The 21,833-nt window shown below is 38.9% G+C and overlaps 1 protein-coding gene across 5 annotated transcripts in view; it reads left to right on the forward strand.

The window, feature by feature from the left end:
* CCSER1 (coiled-coil serine rich protein 1) overlaps positions 1 to 21,833 on the forward strand; it is a 706,782-nt gene that overhangs the window by 197,239 nt on the left and 487,710 nt on the right. For all 5 annotated transcript variants that reach the window (XM_035113300.2, XM_035113303.2, XM_035113302.2 and 2 more), the window contains exon 5: positions 9,624 to 9,744. In XM_035113300.2, the coding sequence (XP_034969191.2) occupies positions 9,624 to 9,744 (121 nt within the window). The remainder of the gene's footprint in view (positions 1 to 9,623; positions 9,745 to 21,833) is intronic.

Raw genomic sequence — 21,833 nt, forward strand, 5'->3', positions numbered from 1 at the left:
GCTGTCTGCTGGTGAACACCTTTTAATTGCAGATATTAATTTGCATTCAAATGGGAGGCATCTGGTTCAGCTTTGAAGTAAAAGACAATTTACAAGCTTTCCAAATGGATAATCTGGCACGATTTCATGAAACTTTATTTATTATTTCAGATAGGTGGAGGCAAGATGAATACAATTGTCATATTATATCCTCCTTGATTTCTAATTAACTAAGTTATGTTTTCATTTTATTATTATTATTATTAGGGTTGCACTGAATGTTCTCCTTGAGCCTGAACTTGAGTTTTGGAGGGAATTTAATCCTTCTGTTGGCAAGTGCTTGTGGTCAAATGGTTTTTCATTCTGCTGCTGATTTTCAGCCAATTTTTTCCTGCTTGATTTCTCTGTTGACTGGGATTGCTGGTTAGGAATCATGTACTGAATGTGATGGTGTTACTGCGCAACTTGGCCAATCAAATCCGACTGTGTTCTGATGACAGTATGGGCAAATGAAACCCACGAAGACTGAGGGCAGCTGCTTTTGATGGCCCCATCAGGGATCACACACCTTCACAGCCCGGTACTGATCACATGGGTGAATTTTCTGCACAAAATAGGCCCTCCTTTGGACTCAGTCCCATAATCTCCAACATGATGCAGTGGGAAACCAGGACACCCATCTTTTGGAGCACACTCCTGTGCAAGAGTATGCCCCCCCAACCCCCCCCCAAGATGTTCCAATTTAATTTACGTAGTTGAGGGGTATGCAGTCCTGACCCATTACACTGCGAAATTAAAATGTATTCATTCTCTGTTCTTTATAAGCTTCATGGCTTGTAATCCTGAGTAATTGATTCATTTGATGTAGCTGCAAAGTTTGACATGCATGTAATTGTACATGCATGTATAATTGCAATTTTTTTGGGGGGGAGGGGATAACTCACGGTATCAGTTCATGAGATTTCCCTTCTCACACTTCAGGCTAAGTGCATCTAAATTATCGCAACTTACCATATGCATCATTCCACCCCTCTGCGTAACAGCCACAGATAACATTTGTAAGTAGAAATAGGCAGCAACTATCAAATATACAAATACGTGCTTTGCCAAGGAGCATGCAGATGCTTATGGTAATTTAGTTGCTTAATATGCATTGCAGGGATTTCAAAGGAAATATAGCCAGTGATGAATTTTGCAACTTTAACTAAGGGTAGCAGGAGACAAAGTTATCTGGAAAAAATCAAACCACTTTGCAAAGGATGAGTTTACCAGTATCAAATTATACCTCACAGATCACCTATACTGAGGCCTCATCAGATGGTTCATATACGTACCCATCATGTATATTCTAAATCTATCATACTAATTTTCCAAACCAATGACCAAATGCAGACATTACATTAAATCAGACATAGGGAAACTCAGCCCTCCAGGTGTTTTGGGACTACAACTCCCATCATTCCTAGCTAACAGGACCAGTGGTCAGGAATGATGAGAATTGTAGTCCCAAAACATTTGGAGGGCCGAGTTTTCCTACCCCTGCACTAAATCATGGTTTATTGTTACAGGAACAAGTCTGCCGAAGCCTCAACCTCACATGCTTTCCCTTCCCCTCTGTGCACTTGATAAGGAGTCAGAGAGCTTCCTTACTAATCAAAGTTCCCTGTGACATCCAAACTTAGATAATTGAGGTTTGTTCTAACTATGATTACTTCAGTTCCCAGAATCTCCAGATAGGGCTGGGAAAAACCCTTCCTGAAACTCTGGAGAGCCACTGCCACAGCATAGACAATATCCAGCTAGGTAGATTAATGGGATAACTCACTATCAGGCAGTTTGCAGTGCTTCTGTTCTATGCTGTTTTAGTATATCTCTGTTGACTGTGGTTTTTGTCATGAAAATAATTGTGGCTTTATTTTTGTTTGCAACATGCTTTTGGAAATGTTGATTAAGGAGCATGAAAAACATTTTGAAAATGCATCAGTCAGTATAAATGGATGACTTTGATGCATGCTGCGGTTTGAAAAACGAGACCTCTGAAGATATGTGAAGGGTTTCAGCTCAACTTCAGGAACAGTTGTTGAGCAAGCTGTAGATAGCAAGTTTGATCCAGTGTGTGATATATATATATATATATATATATATATATATATATATATATATATATATATATATATCTGTGTGTGTGTGTTTATTTATTTTTAACATATGCTACATTATTGTGTCAGGGATTGTATTAAAAAATGTGAAATGCACAAAACATATGCCTAATTGGGCATATATATTTTTAGATCAGACCACACTTTCATAACAATGGCTGTCAGGAAGCATGAAAAAGTATTACTCTGTTGCTTAATTAAGCCTTGAGCTTTAGTAGTCAAACAATTAATTAATGATTAAAAATTAACTGTGTGTTCTTTCTATTGATTTATGTGGATAATTAATATAGCAGCATTATAAGGTGTACACTGTCCTTTGCATAACTGTTGTAACAGATGAATGTTTTGCATGAAATTAGTTAAAATCGGCATTAATATTTCTGGTACAGAATCATGGAAATGACAGCATGTAAGTACAAGGTGCCATATGCTTCATTTTATGTCTCTGTGTGCATCAAATATGCCTTAATATTGTGTGTTGAAGAATTTGAAAGAGGAAACTGCTTTCATTTCTTTAAAGACCTGTCATACTTTTTCATGAGGATAAATTATTCGGGTTTGAAATGCTACTTAAAATTCCCCAGATGATGAGAATATTTCTAAGAGGCTAGGGTCAGGTGTTTGCTGCATCACACCAGTTAATATCATCCAGAGGTTACAATTCTGTGGAGCTGAAGACTATGTAAGTTGATGGTAGATAATACTGTTTAAAAATAGATGTAGAAAGCTGAGGAGAAGTTATTGCAAAGGGGGGGGGGCAAATCAATAGACAGGAAGGTTGGTTTGAAAATCTCTTCTATTTTAAACTTTAGTGACTTCCCAGATTCGAACTAATACACCACAAAGTATCCAATAACAGCAAAAATTGTCACAATGGTATTGCTCAGCACCTGAAATGTAATTGCACTGCAATGTTCAGCTATGTGGGCATAGAAAAACACACCACACGGACACAGCTCTGCTTAGGGCAGAGCTTCCTCAACTTTTCATGTTGGTGACACTTTTTAGACATGCATCATTTTGCGACACACTAACTCAGTTTTACTAGGAAGCCGGAGGTTAAACTAACCCAGGCTTCCTCAAACTCGGCCCTCCAGATGTTTTTGGCCTATAACTCCCATGATCCCTAGTTAGCAGGACCAGTGGTCAGGGATGATGGGAATTGTGGTCTCAAAACATCTGGAGGGCCGAGTTATAGGAAGCCTGATAAACTTTTTCTAGCTCCGGAAAGCGCACAGGGAGCGTTCGTGCAACACACCTACACACTGCAGCCAACATACTAATGTGTCACGACACACAGTTTGGAAAGTTCTGGCTTAGGGCCTAATTATGGAAATTTCTTTTCTCTTACACAGGTGCTTAAATTTGATATTTTCAAGGCAGGATGAGCCCATGAGTGGCCTGTCTTTGAGTACATTGGCTGCTTTCTCACATTAGCACTGAGTCATTGTTTAAGTATGGTTTCTTCAACAAACTATGCGTCATCTCATGGATGGAGCAAGCAAGCCATGACTTGTTTCTCCAAAGGTTCTTATCCCACCATTCTTCTTTCTTTGTGCCTTTGCAGATTGGTGAGCATCTGGGTTCACTTCAGTCTGTCTACCCCACAATACACATTGCATAGAATTACATCTAATGGGAAGCTTAGCTTTTACTTGGATGGCCTTTGCCCTACATTATGAATGACATTCCTCTGTTCGGAGCTGTCTTCTATTTGAAGGGCTGTCCAGTCTTGTTGGGCCAGATTGTTCTGTTTCCTTTTCATATCAGTTCTACATGTGCTCCATCATAGCTCTCCTGTAATGGATTTCTTTTTATAAAAAAAATGCATGAACAATTTGCAATTAGATTGAACACCTTGTGTACACATTCTTCCCCTAAAACACACATTTCATATGGTTTTCCATGCATTTCCCCTTAGATACACACCTTTATCTGCATACAGTACTGTATTAAAATACCAAAACTGCATCACAGAATTCAGAGAACTTCATAAGCCTATTAATAGTTGGGTTCCTATCTGCATATAAGTCTGGGACGAGCAGATTAGGCCTGTTTTATTTAAAATGTAAACTGAAGAAATTTATCTTCTCTACACAGCCCAACCCAACTCCATTTTAAAGGTAAATTATAAGGATTGCCCCTTATTTCTGAATATTCTAGCCTAATATAAATGAGCACCCAACTTTTTTCAGAAGAAATCAACTCCATAGAACCTGCCAGATTGCTGCTTAGGATCAGTTTGAGTACACAATGACAGTGAATTATTATTATTATTTACTTATACCCTGCCCATCTGACTGGGTTGCCCCAGCCACTTTGTGAAAGTGAATCTTCACACGATTAATAGGTTTGTCACTAAATATTTCCGAGCCCACACGCCCACAAGCACTGTTTCCAGCCAGGAAATTGGGAAGTATCCAGTGCAACTCTAGCTGTACTGTAATAAGATGTGTAACATTTCTAGAATTTGGAATTTTTGCAATCACCTTTGAATATTTTCTGTTAAGCTGCTGTTCCTTGGACAAATGTCAAGTATCAGTTTTAGACATGTTCCTAAATTCCAATCATCTAAGATGGTAATTGCACACTAGAGATTAAATCATGTTCTTATAAGTAGAGGTTTAGTGAACTAATTAGTAGTACGTTACTAAATAAGTTCAAATAATGTGTGTGATCATGCGCTCCAAAATACAGCTAAATGTGTTTCAATGAGGTCCTGTTTAATCTGGGCAATTAAATTGTTAGTAAATTCAGCTTGTGCATTATAAGCAAAGAATATTCCTGGTTGCCCACTGGAAATCTTCTCTCCTTGAGACTGGAGAAGTATGTGAAGTCACATGTATTTATGGCTTGGCTCATTTTCGGATTCACAAAGACTTAGATGGTTTGAAAAGTGGTACAACATGTAAAAAATAATGTGTCTGTGGTTTCTTTTTCTCTTTCTGATGATAGGCAAATGGGCTTGAGCAATAAAAAAGAATGATTTCTAGCAACCATTAGGCACAGTTGCAGGAAAGTCCTGAGAAACAGGCCAAAATGGGGCAAGGGGAGACATTTCCCAAGGGTAAAAAATACATAGTTGCACCACAGAATCATGATGTCCACAGCAATTTGGCATAATTCCTTCCTATTTGGGCTCAGAGCTTTAATATACCATAGACACATATAGCTCACTGGCGGGGAATATTCCCCCCCCCCCGGATTTTCATAATGAGCAGGCCACAAAACATCTCATAGAAAACGATGCTGGAAACATTAAACTGTGACATCTTCCCGCATAATAATAGCTTGATGAAACGTAATCAGGGTTGTCTTTTTCCTATGCTGCCAAACCAGAAGCACCAGCATCACATTATCTCAAGACCTACCAACCCTTTAATGATATATCTGCGCTAAGCTCCATTACATAATGATGTGACATTTTGATAGTTTAATGCTACGTTGTTCTTCTGTACAAGCTGAGCATTGAAGAGGAAAAAGCCCTGTTGGTTGTGTGCAATCAACTCTCAATGTGCATAATGTGGGTGTGCTTCACACCATAGAAATGTTTTTAATGAATTCTTGTGCAATTGTATATTACCCCTTGTAAACCTGCTGGCAAAGAGCTGAGCTGCACTGAACTGGGGCAGCTCCTAATGCTTTCTGTCATGGCTGCAGTGTGGCCAAGTGTGTCACAACCTCATGTGTGGTTGACTGCACAAGTTTCCTCTACCTGATTGGCAGACTTTCTCCTGATGGGGTTTTGATGAAAGGGGAGAAACCAAAGCAATTACTCCACGTCACTGTATAGTTGAGGTACTGAACTGTATATGTGTGTGTGAGTGAGAAAGAGAGAGAGAGAGAAAGGGAAAGAGAGGTACTACTATTTCAGTAAGTAGAAAATGACTGCATCCTTACACCCACTTCTTTCCTTCATATCAAATTTCTTTCGCAAATTAGTGTTGGGAATCTGAGATTAGATACCCATGCAGTGGAAGTCACCCCCAGTTCCAGTCACCACACTGAGGCAGCTTAAGGTCCAAAAATAGCAGAATATTTTTGCAGAATATAATGTTTAAGTAATACAGTTCTGGACATTGATATATACATACAACTTGTAGGCTTTGCAGATATATGCATACAAGTATAAAGTATTTCTGTTGCTCCAGTAAATCAAGACTTCCTACAGACAGACTCATTCACTTCACAAGACTGACTCCGACACACAGACAGACTCACTCACCAATGAGCTGACATGCCCCAATCACTTACATAGTTGGCAGTGGGCCATTACCATAGCAACTGGCTTGGCTGACCATGCACCTGTTGGCTTTTCTCCTGCATGGGGTGCTCATGAAGGAAATTAACCTCCACATTTAGTTCCTTCAGCAATTAGCACATCATGTCGAAATAGTGGGGGGAGGGGTAAAAGAGGAGGTTATTTTTTATACTGAAAAAAGTTGAATTAAAATAAAATCTAAAACCACTAAACAAAACAAAAAACAAAAAACAGACACCCACAACTATAGGGAACTGCACTGTATACAGTGTGTTTGTTTTCTTTTGTAAAGTAGAACCTCTTAACATCCCTAGAGGTGTTTGGATTCCTTTGATCCTTGTAGTTTTCAAAAGGGTCTGGCCAAAACGGTAGCTTTATGAACATTATTCTGGATGCTTGCATTGCTCAGTTGTGACAGAAATGTCAGCAAAACCTAAGTGTCAATGTTAAAATAAATAATTTGCATGTATACTTAAGCTTTCCAGGATAAAGGTCATAGAAATATGCAGAGCAGGATATTAAAAAATTACATTACTTACACATTCAGGGGCAAGTATTTTTCTATACCAAGTATAGCATTGAGCAGCTCTGATTTCTTTATGGATTCCACCATGATGATGACAGCACAAATCAGTTGTCCTTGGTATCATTAAATCCAACTATCAGGATGATGTAATTCAGCATTTTCTCCATTGGGATCCTTTCTTGACAATACAAAGTAGATATAACTGTATTATTTTGTGACTATTGTGAAAGAAGGCGGGAAAACAGATAAAGCTTCATGGGATGTAATTCATTTGGTAGTAATGGTCCTATTACAGTAATTACAATTTTGTCATTGTGACTGCAGTGTTTAAAGAACCTGGCCTGTGGCTTAATTGCAGATTTATAGCAACTAACCCTTTGGGGATCATTGTCGCCTGTAATCGCATTCTTGTAACTAATGTTTTAAAAAACAGAAGTTCTGTAGCAATTGCGCTGCTGCTAACCACCATCAGTTTCATTTGCTTCTATAATGTTGAAATGTAAGATAAAATATGGGCCTGTTAAGGGTACTATGTATGTTTGTATGTACTATATTTTTACCTTGCAATGCTTAGCCCACATAGGGGACTGGCCTCCAGCTGCTTAAAGCAGCAGAAGAAAAATAATATTAAATGGCATCTCTCTCCCTCTCTCCCCCCCCCCTCTCTCTCTCTCTCACACACACCCACACACACACACCACCACCACCACTGAAATATCAGCGTTTTTAATTAAAGTGCTTTGGTACCCAGTAATTGGAAAACCAAAGGTCCTCCTCATTTTCCAAAACCATTAATTTTTATATTCGGACCTTTTATTCCCCAGCCTTCATCATATGATCCCATTGTGTGTTACAATACAATAAAAAGCAATATTGTTTTAAACAATAAAGCAACAAACCAATAGTGGGCATTCTTTTTGACAGCCTCTAAACTGTCCTCCTCTTCACAGAGGTCTGTCTGACACTTTCATTATATACGTTAGCTTTCACCGTTTGCTGATAGCGCACATTACCCTGACCTTTGACTCTATCCAGCTATTCATTCCGATTGAAAATAGTTTTAGCTGATTTTAATCTTGAATTTTTATATGACTCTTCCATGCAACTCTTTCATCCCTGCTTGTTGTTATTTATTACATTCATATCTCACCTTTCCTCTAATGAGGAAGCAGTTTTTCTTTTCGACAACACTCCGAGAAGTAGATTAGGCTGGGAGTCAGTGACTGGCCCAAGATCACCAAGTGAGCTTAATGGCTGAGTGGGGATTTCAAACCTGGTCTTCCATGTCCTAATTCAAGACACAGCTGCACCTCACTGTTGTGAGGGTAAACATCTGCAGCAGGGAGCCTTTTATATCAGTGGAGGCTGTACTGTATATGCAGTTGAGAACTACAGTGACTGGCAGAGGCTTCCCAGGGCTTCCCAACCCTACTTAGAAATGCCAGGGTCCTTCTGGGCTGTATTCAACTCATTATCTTCAATGAAACTACTCTTAAGTAGAACTACTGCTGAATACCACCGTCTGTATGCAAGGCGGATGCTCTGCTGATGAGTTATGGCCTTTCCCCACCAGTGTAATGTTGGTGTATTAGTGGTGTCAGTATTTGGTACATAAACTGTGGAGCCATGAATTTTGAGGATGAAGAAAGGCTGGCTGAGTTGCTATTTGCGATTGAACCTGCTGCTGGAGAACAGTGATAGCTAGAACATAAAGGTCAAGGTTTCCTGTATGTTTGCAGGGAGATCATGTTTAACAAATAGCAGAACACTGTGAATGTTGCTCGTATGCCATTTTTGCCCCGGGGAAGTGACTCAGTGGGCAAAAGCTATAGTTAAGTATATGATAAGTAAGCAATGATTCAGTTATCCCTGTAGGGTTGCTAATTAGTGTAGGTTGCAATGGTTTTTATTATGCTACGTACCTGACCACTGGGAACTGTGTGGAATCTCCCATCTACTTTCAGATACATCTAACAGCTGTCAGGTAGTTATGATTCCCAGATGTCTTTAAAAGAAAGAAAGAAAGAAATGGTGTTAATAATGCTAACCCTTTCAATCACAAGTTCACCTTAGGGGAAATTTTCATGTTTGTGCTTCATGTTTATGTTTTTTAAAATAGGTTTTCCTTGTTAACAGTTGATTTTCCGAGATGCCTTATTGGAAAAGACTGAAAACAAAAAAACAAAAACAAAACAAAAATAAGCTGGAGAGCTTTTGACCCTGTTGTTGCCATACAGCTCCCATCAGAGCAAGTCAACATAGCCCAACAACATCTGCAGAAACACAAGTTAGCCACCCCCGCTTTAGTGTCTTATATATACTTTCACACACAAGATTTATGAATACACAAGTTCCTTATAACTGCAAGGATAACAGCCTTTTAAAACCCAACGTCTTCCATGATTTTTGGTATCTTGCATGCTGAAATGGCATCTGAGCTCTGAAATGTAGCATTCTAGGGTAGATGAGGCCTTAATGTGGACAACAGGCTAAGAAACTACATATGTCAGGACTGCTTAAACCTCCCATTCTCCCACTAATTCAGAGCTGAAGCATGCAATCAGCAGACATGTACAGTGAACCTTTTACTGGACTATACCGCTTCAGACAGTTAGTGGAGAAGCCCATATTCAAAATAATGTCGGGAAGGAAAAGCCAGAAATGCATTGGTGGTAACCAAATTACTGTTATTTTGCAGTTTGCCGGGAAGATTCACACCAGTCTATAGTCTCGTGTGCTGCTGTGCTGCTTACTCCCATTGAACCAACTGCTGAAGGAAAGAAGAAGGAACAGCCAAAAATGCCTGAAGTGACCAAACAGTGAGTGAGACGTTACAATATACTTCTGGTTTGCTTAGCAAAAAGTGAGAATACGTTCTATCTATCAGGATTTGCGTGCTGCATCTTCCTCCACTTACTTCTCAGATAACTGACTTAACAAGTGCTTCTGACTGTTGCTACGTATACCAGAAAATTTAGGTTGCACAGTTAAAGTTGATTTGGTGCTGCTGGACAGTAACAGAGTGTCTTAAGCCTCAATCTCTGGATGCTTGCATTTTCTGGTTTATAATACTACCGTATGTGCCAGGAGAAGCTTGACAGAAGATGGCAATAAGCACCTGATTTCTTGAAGGGATGTTTCAACAAGGAAGGGGGTGGCTTCCCAAAGCTGGTGCTCCAGCTTTTAAACAGCCTCCCCACCAAGATTTGGCAGAGCATATAAACTGTGGCGTTTTCCTCCCCCTGGCAAGCTAAAGAATTTTCCTTTAGACATCTCTATAAAGTTGTTTTATGGGTGCATTGTTGTCAAAAACTTTTGCAGAAGAAATGGTTTTATATGCCTATGGTATATTTAGTTGTGAGCAAACGTAGGGCATAAATTAATAAATATAATAAAATATTGTTAGTCCCTGCTAACATCTTTCCCTTTGTGTTAAGCTTTTTTCTCCAACATTACTATTCCTTTGATCATTTTACTTGCCCCTTTTTGGTGAAGACATTTTTTGATGGACACTGTTTTAGATGGAGAAACCAAAAATACACACAGTGTTCTGAATTACTTAATATAATTACAAAATGACATCTAGAATACACCCCTCTTCACGTCTACTCAGGAGAAAACCCTCCTGTGCATCTTAATGACATGTGTGTGTGTGTGTGTGTGTGTGTGTGTATACACACACACACACACACACACACACTACAAAAGCACACTGAGCTGACAGTTTCAATGAACACCTACCTATAACCCACAAGATCTCTTTCCTAAATAAATACAGTCAGATTGGATTCTACCAGTGCATCCATGGAGATAGGAATTTGGTTTTTGGCCACTTAGAGCTCCCTTTGGACTGGTGTAATACTCAAAATGTATAGCCTCTAGTCGAAATGTGTAGCCGCCTGATCTTGTATTCATGCAACAGATCGAACTACTGGGTAGATAATCTGGGAATAAGCACAATGAACCACTGGAAGACGAAAGCCCAATGAATGATGTGAGAACCATGAATATCTTGTTTTGTGTAGGATCAAGTACCTTGGCAATGCAGAACAAGTCATACTTGTCTCTCTGATCTCCCATAGCACTTACTTCCCCCTAGTGTAAATTTGTATTATATTTCTCCAATAGCATTTACAAGTGAGTTCAGAGGAAGATGAAGCGGAAAGCTAATAAGCTAGAGACTTTGAACACTTCAAGCCTAGATTATTATTTTTTTCACACACACTACCCTGCTGTATGACATTTGTTCAGAGTTGATTTGTTGTTTGAATTCATAGAAATAAAACAATTTTAAAAAGCGCACTGACATTTGGGGCAAACATTCCAAGCCTCCTTGGTGTTGCTATGGTGACAGTTCAGCAAGCCTCTGTTGAAGGAATGTGGATGCTAAAACTTATTGTGAACTTTATTTTAGTTCGGTAGGAAGCGGCAAACATATTAATAAAAAAACACACAAAAGCCCAGAGACATGTTGAGATGGCTACATAATGGAAGGGATGTGTCCTAGCTGAGAACACCAGAAAAGGAAGCTAGTTTGTGTTCTGGAAAAGAAAGCACTTCTAAGTGTGGCTGATCACAGGCTGCCAGATGAAAGCTCATGCTGCCTTGCAAGGAACAATATAAGGAATCTGGAGATACGTAATAAAGGCCTCTTGTATGCTGAGGATTTCAGTTAGTCTATGCTTTGTTGCTTGATGCCAGCAGCGTTGACAAACCACAGTAATAAAATGTCAGTGTAACAGAGTACAACTCCACTGAGAACTGATTCACACAATCTATTTTTGTCTCCGCCGTTTCCATGTTTATTTTGAGTGAGCTGTTGTTGTTATGCTGCTGCTTCTCCCTGTACCAGCATGCCCCTCTCAATATTTCTGAGAGAGGGGCATTGCATGCGGATGCAGGAAAGGGCCTTCTCTTTGGTAGCACCCTGCTTTTGGAATGCCCTTCTATCTCAGATACGGCCGACACCTACTTTACTTTCTATTTGGTGCCAATTTAAAATGTATTCATTTGCCCAAGCAAATTTGCGACGGAGCTGGGCATTTTGTTTAGACTCAGGATAGGGCAGCCTATAGTATTAAAGGAAATACAGTAATAGAAAACTTTCCAGCGTTCACATATGAAGGGATGAGGTAAAAAAATCATAGTTCTGCTGCTGTAGGAAATTAGGGGTGAGAGACTGGATTCCTGGACATTAATCAGGAAAGGTCTTTTTAAATTTGAAACTTTATGTCTTGGCACTTCCGTAGCACCACGGCACTACTTTTGGTAAGTTACAGTAACTTTCATTTACAGTTCTGCAAGTAACAGTGATCAAGCATATATGATGCAATGGTAAATGGTGCAGAGGTTTAAAAAGACTGGCAAAATTAAATATCCTGGGAAGAATTAAATGACATATTATATTCACCATAAAACTGGCGACAAGGCTGAAAAGCAATTCCAGAAAGTTTAGATTGTGTTTCTCTTAATTGGTGCAAATAACATAACTTAACTAGTTGAGTTGAAACAAAATAGAAAAATTCCTTCCAGTAGCACCTTAGAGACCAACTAAGTTTGTCATTGGTATGAGCTTTCGTGTGCATGCACACTTCTTCAGATACTTATTTAGATACTTAACTAGTTGAGTTGAGTTCTTCAGATGCCCAGTTTGGGAGGATCGTGTAGAGGGCCCTAATGTTGTACATTGCAAATCCCAACAAAATGGAGTTACACCCAATTCAGCTTTTCTTTCTGCGGCTGCTGCTGCTGCTGTCATTAAGTTTTTGTCATTTTGGTTGTCACTGGTGAGGAATCATACACCATAATGATGTCAGGACATAGGGCAGGTTGGGGAGAGGGCGACGCTTGATACAGAGCTGCCATTTTTTAATAGAAAACTTGAGAGATTTGCTCCTCGAAAACTTTATCCCCATTCTCCAGGGGATATGGTGCATGCTGTTTCTGTTTGTAATCTAAATTGGTTGTATTAAGTCTTCAAGTGTGTGATTGATAGGTCCTGGGTTGCAAGGTGAGATGGAAGGAAGTAGATAATTAAGCTGCTTGTGCATTATCTGGGCAGATACATCGAAAGAGCTGCCTTACTGAACAGGAGAGCACCTTATCAGATTTGTTATTGTAATGAACTGGTGATGCTTTTTATTATGCTGTGTGGCAGCTGTTAACACTCTCATAAAACATATTGCCAACCAGAATAATGCTAAATTGCTGTTCAAACACAACTATATGGGAAGCCAAGGTTACCTTGATGGCACAACAGAAATAGTCCACTCATTTACTCGGGTAGCACATTTCCTTCTGCATGGTATTGACTTTGCTACATCTAATCTAGCTCTATACCCAAGAACTTTAGAACATTTTCACAGCCTTCTGGTTTTTGTGTGTGATTGTCCACTGCCAGATTAACAGCTGACTGCAAATTTACCCGCCACACCCTGAAAGTCCTGTATTAATTTTCAGCATGCTCTTGACCTTGGCATGGTGAGCAGCAAGTCTAGGTAATGCTAAGCCAATTTTACACAGATCTTTTTAAACAATGGTTTTTTTTGACAAAATGCAGTATATAGCATAAAGCAGCATGGGAGAACACACTGCAGAATTTTGTGCACAAAATAAATTTCATTTCCCCTGTTAGTGTGGTCACTAAAGCCTAATCTCCTTGGAAATTAACCTGCATCTCAATGTGCATGATTTATTATTAAACACAGAATTTGGGTTAAGAGAATACATGCAGTTTTGTTCTTTATTTGGCAAAGGCAATCCTTTGATTAAATCAAGAACCTATAATTGTATTTTTTTTATTTGCTGAGTGACAGACTCAGCTTTACTAAGGATGCTGATAAAGTTGGTTTGGCTGAGGTCCTGGTATGAGTTTTGAGGGCTCATGAAGCTGACCTCATAGAAGAGGTGAACATTACAGGGTCCCTGAATTATTTTCCAGCTTGGATTAAAAAAAGCTGCCTTACAGAAGAAAGATGTGGAATGCTATGGTTTACGACTCCATATCAGGTTTTCTGGGAAATTGACCAGTGGACTTGGCATTTATGGATATTTTGACAATTTGTCATCAAGTTGATTTAATAACATTTCCCCTCTGCCTCTCTTTCAAAATACAGAATACCTAGGTTGTGCCCACTGGCCCAGCCACACTATTCATCCAGCCAATCTACCCAATTCCCTTTAAGCAGAACTCACCTGACTGGGCTGCATGATGGTTATCTAGTCCCAACAGAGAAGTAAGAAAGTGAGGAAGGTGTCTCTCTTATTTTTCCTCCAGTGTGCTTGGATTGAAGGCGTGATAGGGGCATGGCAAATTCCTTTGGAAAAATAGACCAAACTATTTCCGGTTTTTTCACCAATTAGTTCCCTATGAGTCAATCCAGTGGAAGTCTGTGTATAAGTTTCTAATGCTTATTTGTCTTGCTAAGAGAAAAAAGTGAATTCCTCGAAGATTTTTTATTTTTATATGTATTACAACATAGGTATAGAACACAATATTCATTTAATAATAAAGTACCTAATCTTGCAATAAAGACTAAATTATTACAATTTAGGAGGGAAATCTCAATATTTATTGTATCAGTTCCAATAATTAATGAATAACTCAAAAATATGGATATGTAACACTATTGCTATATTTATGTTTCAAACTTTGCACCGTAAGGCTACAGTCCTTATGCATACCTGCCTAGAATTAAATCCAATTGAACTCAGCATGGCTTGCTGAGTAAAGGATTGCTATGTATATCTATATTTTGTTTTGGAATTCAAAGTGATTGATATTAATGCTTTTGATCATATGCTCATAATTAGTCACAAATTTATTGCTAAATTTCTTAAGAGAACAAGGGAATTCCAACACAAAGACCTAATAATTTCCCTGCAAAATGTAAAGCCTCTGAGAAGCCAACTAAAAAATGATGTTCAATACAAACTGAGCCCACCCTTTGTAAACCACGTAGGAATATCTGGATAAATTTAATGGACTACAGGAAAGAGCAGAAACACTTAAGCACTAATGCTATCTGTGAAAGTAGACAAAATTAATGTAGCAATTTGGAACATTGCAGCATTTGAATTAAAGTTCCCTCTCAATAATTACAAATTAGGTTGCAGAAACAGATTTGCAACTCAGCTGTGAGGATTAATCAAGTATGTACATTATTACAAGAGACTGTTTGTGAGTAATAAAACATCATAAAATTGAAATAAATGCAATATGTGCACGTGCGCACAAAGAAAACTTAGACAGCTCTTTCATGAGATGGATGTGTAGAGGATTAACAACACAAACTTGTGACCCATTGAGTTCAACAGGACCTACTTTGTCAAGTAAGGAGGCTTGTACCATGAGGCTAATTATCTTGCCATGTTGGATAAAAGGTAAGTTCCCCAGGCAGCCACAGCAGCACTGGAGCTGCTTGTGGTTTTACATTTTATTTATTTGTAAATGAAAAGATTTCTACACCGCTTCTTACGAATCTGATTTACTAAATAATAGAACAAAATCGAATAAAAAACAATAATTTTCATTAAAAGCAATAAAATTCCAGTTCTTGACTGGACAAAGTTCAAGGAAGGACAAAAATGACATGCTTCTTTATGTAATACATAGTTAGACTTATGCTAGTAATGGTCACCTGCCTGGATGGCTTAAAATCAGAAAAAAAACATGAAGATTAAAGGAATCAATGGCTCCTAGTTATGACTGATATTATGCCACTGCCAGGATCAGGCTCTGAACAACAGTTGTTCTCCCAGACCATACACGTTCTCTGCTGACTTCTCGTGATAAGTTGTAAAATATAAATGCAGAACACATTTCCAAATTGTCTGTGAAAGTAACAAGATGCTGAGTTTAAGGATGTTTAGAAAATATATTTTTGTTACTGAACGTTTAAAAGACTATGCAAATGATATGAGATACCATTCAAATAAGAAACAATTAGCAAAGGACACAAAAGGTCAGCATCTGTTATTAAGATAATATGTTACGCCAAATGGTTTACATTCCATGGAGATATTCTAGCTAATCAAATTCTGCTGTGTTAGTTCAGCTTTTGATCCCTTGAAAATAACAAATAATAATCAGCATTGTAATATTAGGACTAATCTCAACTAATCATTCTTTCAGAAAGTTTCTTTTTTAAGTTATTCCAGTTGCTACAAAATGGCCAATATTCTTTTGTTTTACATTACTGGTTAATTGTTTGGACTTTTCATATCAAGTATTCTGTAAAAGTCTGCTGTGAACATGCATATATTTGCACAGTGGAAAAAATAGTTTTCCTATAATTTACAGTCATGGGAATAATAAAGTATGCTCTTCGAAGTCGGTGGTTTTGCATATGAGGACATAATAACAATAGTCTGTTCCTTAGCAGATCTTAAAATAGGTGTATACACCCTCCCATGAACATATTGCACTGTGTCATGATTTATTTAACCGCCATGTGTTGTTATCCCTTAATACAGCTTAAGGTTTGACCTTTTTACTGATACTACATACTGACTAACCATTTTTTTAAGGAATTGGGTACTGTATATGGTGCAGAAATGGCTGCACCATTATAAAATGCCAACATTACAATCTTGGCATTCCATCTTGCTTCACTGTGGTTTAAAGTATTCTCTTCCGATAATGTAGCCTTTTGCCAGGTGCCACAGCAAATGGATGAAGGGTCCACTTTAAACTCTGTATGTAAGTGAGGACTGGTTTGGCACACTATTGTACTGCAAATCCCCTAATTAGTGACAGCAAGCAAGGGTTTTACTTATATTTTTGACATCCTCTTCAAAAATGAAATGCCCAAAAGTACTAAAAGGAAATAATTTTGCTTCATGTGCATATTATCCAGTAAGAGACAGTGTACAGTGGTACCTCAGGATAAGTACTTAATTGGTTCCGAAAGTTCCGTACTTAAACTGCAGCAAACTTTCCCATTGAAAGTAATGGAAAGTGGATTAATCTGTTCAAGACGATGAAAAACACCCCCTAAAACAGCAATTTAACACAATTTTTACTGTCTAATGAGACCATTGACCCATAAAATGAAGGCAATAATCAATGTACAGTGGTACCTCAGGTTAAGTACTTAATTGGTTCTGGAAGTCCGTACTTAACCTGAAGCGTACTTAACCTGAAGTGAACTTTCCCATTGAAAGTAATGGAAAGTGAATTAATCCGTTGCAGACGGGTCCGCGGAGTACTTAACTTGAAAGTACTGTACTCGACCTGAAGCGTACTTAACCCGAGGGATGACTGTACTCCTAACTTCTTCCTTTCACTTTCATAAATGAAAAGCAACATGCTCTGCTGTCATTAACTACTGTTAAACCAATCACTTCCATGCCTTTAACACTAAGCAATTTAATAGTAGGGTGTAGGTGTTTCTTTTAAGGTGCTTAAAGTGTTTGGCATCTAGTTACTTTTTGTTTCCTTAAATCAATCCTGTTAAACATATTATATTAATAGTAGATGTATTTCTGTATGACAGGTGGAAGACCCAAGATTGTAAACATAGTATCTTGCATAAGGCCATTTAGTGAGTGAGGTAGGATTTGAACCAGGGACTCCTGATTTCTAGCTCAGCCTCTTTGCCACATGTGGTCCACTTGTTTACCTCTATATCTGTGCACTAATTTCTAAGTTAAAAAGGTAAAGGACCTCTGGATGGTTAAGTTCAGTAAAAGGCGACTATGGGGCACAGTGCTCATCTTGCTTCAGGCTGAGGGAGCTGTTGTTTGTCCACAGACAGCTTTTCGGGTCATGTGGACAGCATGACTAAACTGCTTCTGACGCAACAGAACACTGTGATGGAAGCCAGGGCACACGGAAACACCGTTTACCTTCCCGCCACAACAGTACCTATTTATCTACTTGCACTGGTATGCTTTTGAACTGCAAGATTAGCAGGAGCTGGGACAGAGCAATGGGAGCGCACCCTGTTGGGCGGATTTGAACCGCTGACCTTCTGATCGGCAAGGCCAAGAGCCTCAGTGGTTTTGATCACAGCGCCACCCGTGTCTTTTTCTTCCATAGACAAACACAAAAGCTGTTATTGCAAATGAACCAAGAACCATATTGGTTGTAAAGCTTCAATAATCCATGTAATATGGAGATATAATAAATCCTTCGTTTTCCCCATGCTCACTGTAAGTATGAAGGTATGATCTATGATCAGTTATGTATGTATCACTATGTAGTATCTATGTAACAGTGTAAATATGTAAACAGTCAGGGTCAGCAAACTTTTTCAGCAAGGGGCCGGTCCACTGTCCCTCAGACCTTGTGGGGGGCCAGACTATATATATATATGAAGGAATTCCTATGCCCCACAAATAACCCAGAGATGCATTTTAAATAAAAGGACACATTCTACTCATGTAAAAAACATGCTGATTCCCAGACCGTCCGTGGGCCGGATTTAGAAGGCGATTGGGCCGCATCCGGCCCCCGGGCCTTAGTTTGGTAACCCTGGTGTAAATACTTAGTATAGCACAGTGCTTTACAAATTATAAGAGTGCAGATCCGTTGTAGTAGCCATTGGGAAAATGAAATTTCATTCTAGTGTACTACCAGTGCCAGAATCTCTTTGTATTACAGATCTCTGCAGCCATAATTTTTGTAAGGGGCACACTGAAGAGAAGACAGTGTCACCAGGGACACTTTGGTCAGGGCTTTTGCCCTTTCCTCCATCCCCATTTTACCATCTTGCCTGAATACTACTATATTCTTTTCCAATTTTGTATTTAAAACATAAAGAAAGTCACAAGGTGTTTGGTTCAAGTGCTCACAACTCTTTCATAAGCAGCATTTACCTCCTCGCGTGGGCTTAAGCCACTGATCATTTCACTTTTAAACAAAATAGTTGATCAATGGGAGCTCAAATCAATTGAGGTTGCTCAGGCATGTCTGAAGGCAGAATATGATCTATCTATATTTAATTAAGCAGATTGGAATGAAACCAAAGTAGATATAAATTGTTGGTTGCACTGTCCAGGCAAGAGCAATAGTACTTCAGAAGTCATTTAGCTACAGCACTGTAGAAATCTAAGATAATAGAGCTATTGTTGGGGTTTCAACATTTATACTGCTCATTGAAGTCCAAATTGAAAACCAGTTTTTCATGGGCAAGTTGAATGGAGACAGGAGCATGGACATTGATTCCAGTCAAAAACTATTGCAGGGGCACTGCCTTTAAATACAAACCATCTACTTTTGTGACACAGCATCTCTTTGATTAAAATTTCATTACCGGTATGTTTGAAAGATAATTATCCTGCACTCAGTAAAGAGGAGAGTTAATTTGCATTTTACAGGGAGTTCATTTGTATTTTTTGCCATTAAGCATATCATCCTGACACTTAAAAAATGTAGGGCTAAAATTAATACACCTTAAAACTTTTTGATTCGTAACAACAGCAGAAAGTACTGAGTTGTGCACGCAGATTTTCCACGTGGGAATTCTGAACTTTGCCTCCAGTCTATGTAGCTGAATAAGAGCTATTTGAAGATAAAAACTTTCCTTGTGACTGCAGTGTGACTAAACACTAGAGATGTTGCTGGAAGTCCATCTTCCTTGACTTGGAATAGAAATTTTGGGTAAATTGTAATGGTAAGCTCCTGACAGTTTATAGCAAGTAGTGCATTCCATGTGTAAGGATTAGGGTCAGCAAGGCTGTATTCTGCAAGGCTGGGAGCAACCCGTCCCCTTGCTATAAGAGGGGATTTCAGGAGGATGGGGGAGAAGGGACATGACACAGACACACACACACACAGACACACACACACACACACACACACCTCACACGCTTCTCCCGCTCCAGAAATGTTTCTTAGCTGTACTTTATAACTCGGATTAAGGGCTGCCTGCCCTTGTGGGGAGTATTATTAATGTGAGCTCCTAATCACCCCAAGGCTAGCTGCCTGGAGCACTCCTCTTAGTGACTGGGGATACACAGCAAGAATTTGTTGTGTTTCAACTTACATAGAGTAATATTCAAATAGTGCCAGGCACTAGAGTTCATTAAAGAAAAAAAACCCTGAAATGTATAGTGTACCATCATTTCAGTGCGGTGAAGTGGTTAAGGGTGTTGGACTTGGGCCAAGAAGATATGGGTTCAAATTCCTACTCGGTCATGAGGCTCACTAGGTAACTTTGCCCTATGACTCTCTCAGCCTGGTTGTTTTGAGGATAAAACGAAGAGGAAGGAACCCCGTACACTGCCTTGAGCTCTTTGGCAGGAAGGAGAGACATACATTTGTCCCTATTCCCTTCCCCCATGTTTACGTAACTGTAAAAGTAACATCTGAAAAGTGCTTAGGTTAGTTAGCTGTTAGAGAGAATGACAAATGTGATATGGATCTATTAGATCAAATCAAGTAATGTTTACATTCTTTTTTGTAATTTGTACAATTTCACATCATATTTTTCTCTGTGAAGAATTTGGCTGCATAAATCAGAGTTTGGTTTTTATTTTGCTTTTGCCTTTGGGCCTGCATTAAAAAATATCCCTGGTAACAATGTTGCTGCCATTGTTACTATAACAATAATCTATAATTAAATTTATCTAAATGTTCTGTGCCCATGACAGTAAGTGAAGGACGAGAATAACAATTATTTTCTACAATATCTCTTGAGATTCAGTCAGCAAATGTATGCTTCCGTTTTGCCTGCATTTGTCTTTGTAAAGCTGAACATAACGTGGCAGGACAGCATTTTATTGGGGGATGAGGGGGGAGAATTCCCTTGATGAGTTTTCTGGATGATAGGCCTATCATTACACACTATTTTCTCCTTTGTTTTGTTTCATTATGACAAGTAATCAACAGTCCTCCATTTGGCATATTATGTGCTTAGGGATGACTTGCACAATAGAAATACCTTTAAATGTCACTTACATAAAGGAGCACAAGGGTATAAATCCAGTTAAGGAAGTGAAATGGAATTTGTAGCAGAAAAGATGCTGAATCAAATTACATGGTATCTAATTTCCAAAGATAGTTGTTGCAGCATACTGAGTAGCTGCACTGTGTTAGCTGAAGCAGAATCCGGACAAGTCCATCTTCCTCCTCCTCTTCCATCTTCTTTTGGTAATTACAGCTGACTGTATGTACTTAAAACCATAGTCCTTGTCACAGTTTGCAAAAGGGCAACATGGATACAAAGGAACTGGGGTTTTTTGTGCTTAACCCTGCTTTTGATGTTTCCCCAAATGCTGGGTTCTTATATATTAAACAGAATCCCTTCTCTAAGTGCCTCATCTGAAGGAGGCTTTGGGGGTGATAGCAAGGAAGAGGGCCTTCTTAGTTGTGGCTCCCCATCTGTGGAATGCTCTCCCCTGTGAGGTCTGCCAGGTGCCTTCACTGACATCGGCCAGGTAAAGACTTACTTTCCCCCAGACTTTTGATGGACAAAACTGATACTGTTTTATTGTTAGTTTGCTGCCAAAGTTTCCTAGGGTTCTTACAAGGGAGGGAGCCCATTTTGTGTGTGTGTGTTGTATGAAAAGTGCTAATGCTAATTTCCTTTCTTTGTCCCTATGGTATAATGTATTGCTGTTTACCTATATTTTCAAATATAATATGCTTAATAGGTTTAATAAATGGTTAGTAGTAATAATGAATTTGGTCTCAGGGTTACATATGCGACTCTGCAGACGGTTTGTACCCTTGTTCCTATTTTTCCTTCTTTAGAATTAATAGCTACTGTTCTTGTGTGTTTGGAAATTTAGCAGGCTTGTAGCAGACAAATTAACAATGTGATACAGCAAAAATGCCAACTCCCCTTCAGTTTTGCACCTGTCTCCAGCACCTATAAAAGTATTGTTAGACAGTTTCACAGCTGTAATTGTAGTGGAAATGTAGGTGTAGGATGTGTTAGCATTCAATTTCCGAGGGATAGTT

This window comes from Zootoca vivipara, chromosome 9, assembly GCF_963506605.1.
Source record: "Zootoca vivipara chromosome 9, rZooViv1.1, whole genome shotgun sequence".
Lineage (NCBI taxonomy): Eukaryota > Metazoa > Chordata > Lepidosauria > Squamata > Lacertidae > Zootoca > Zootoca vivipara.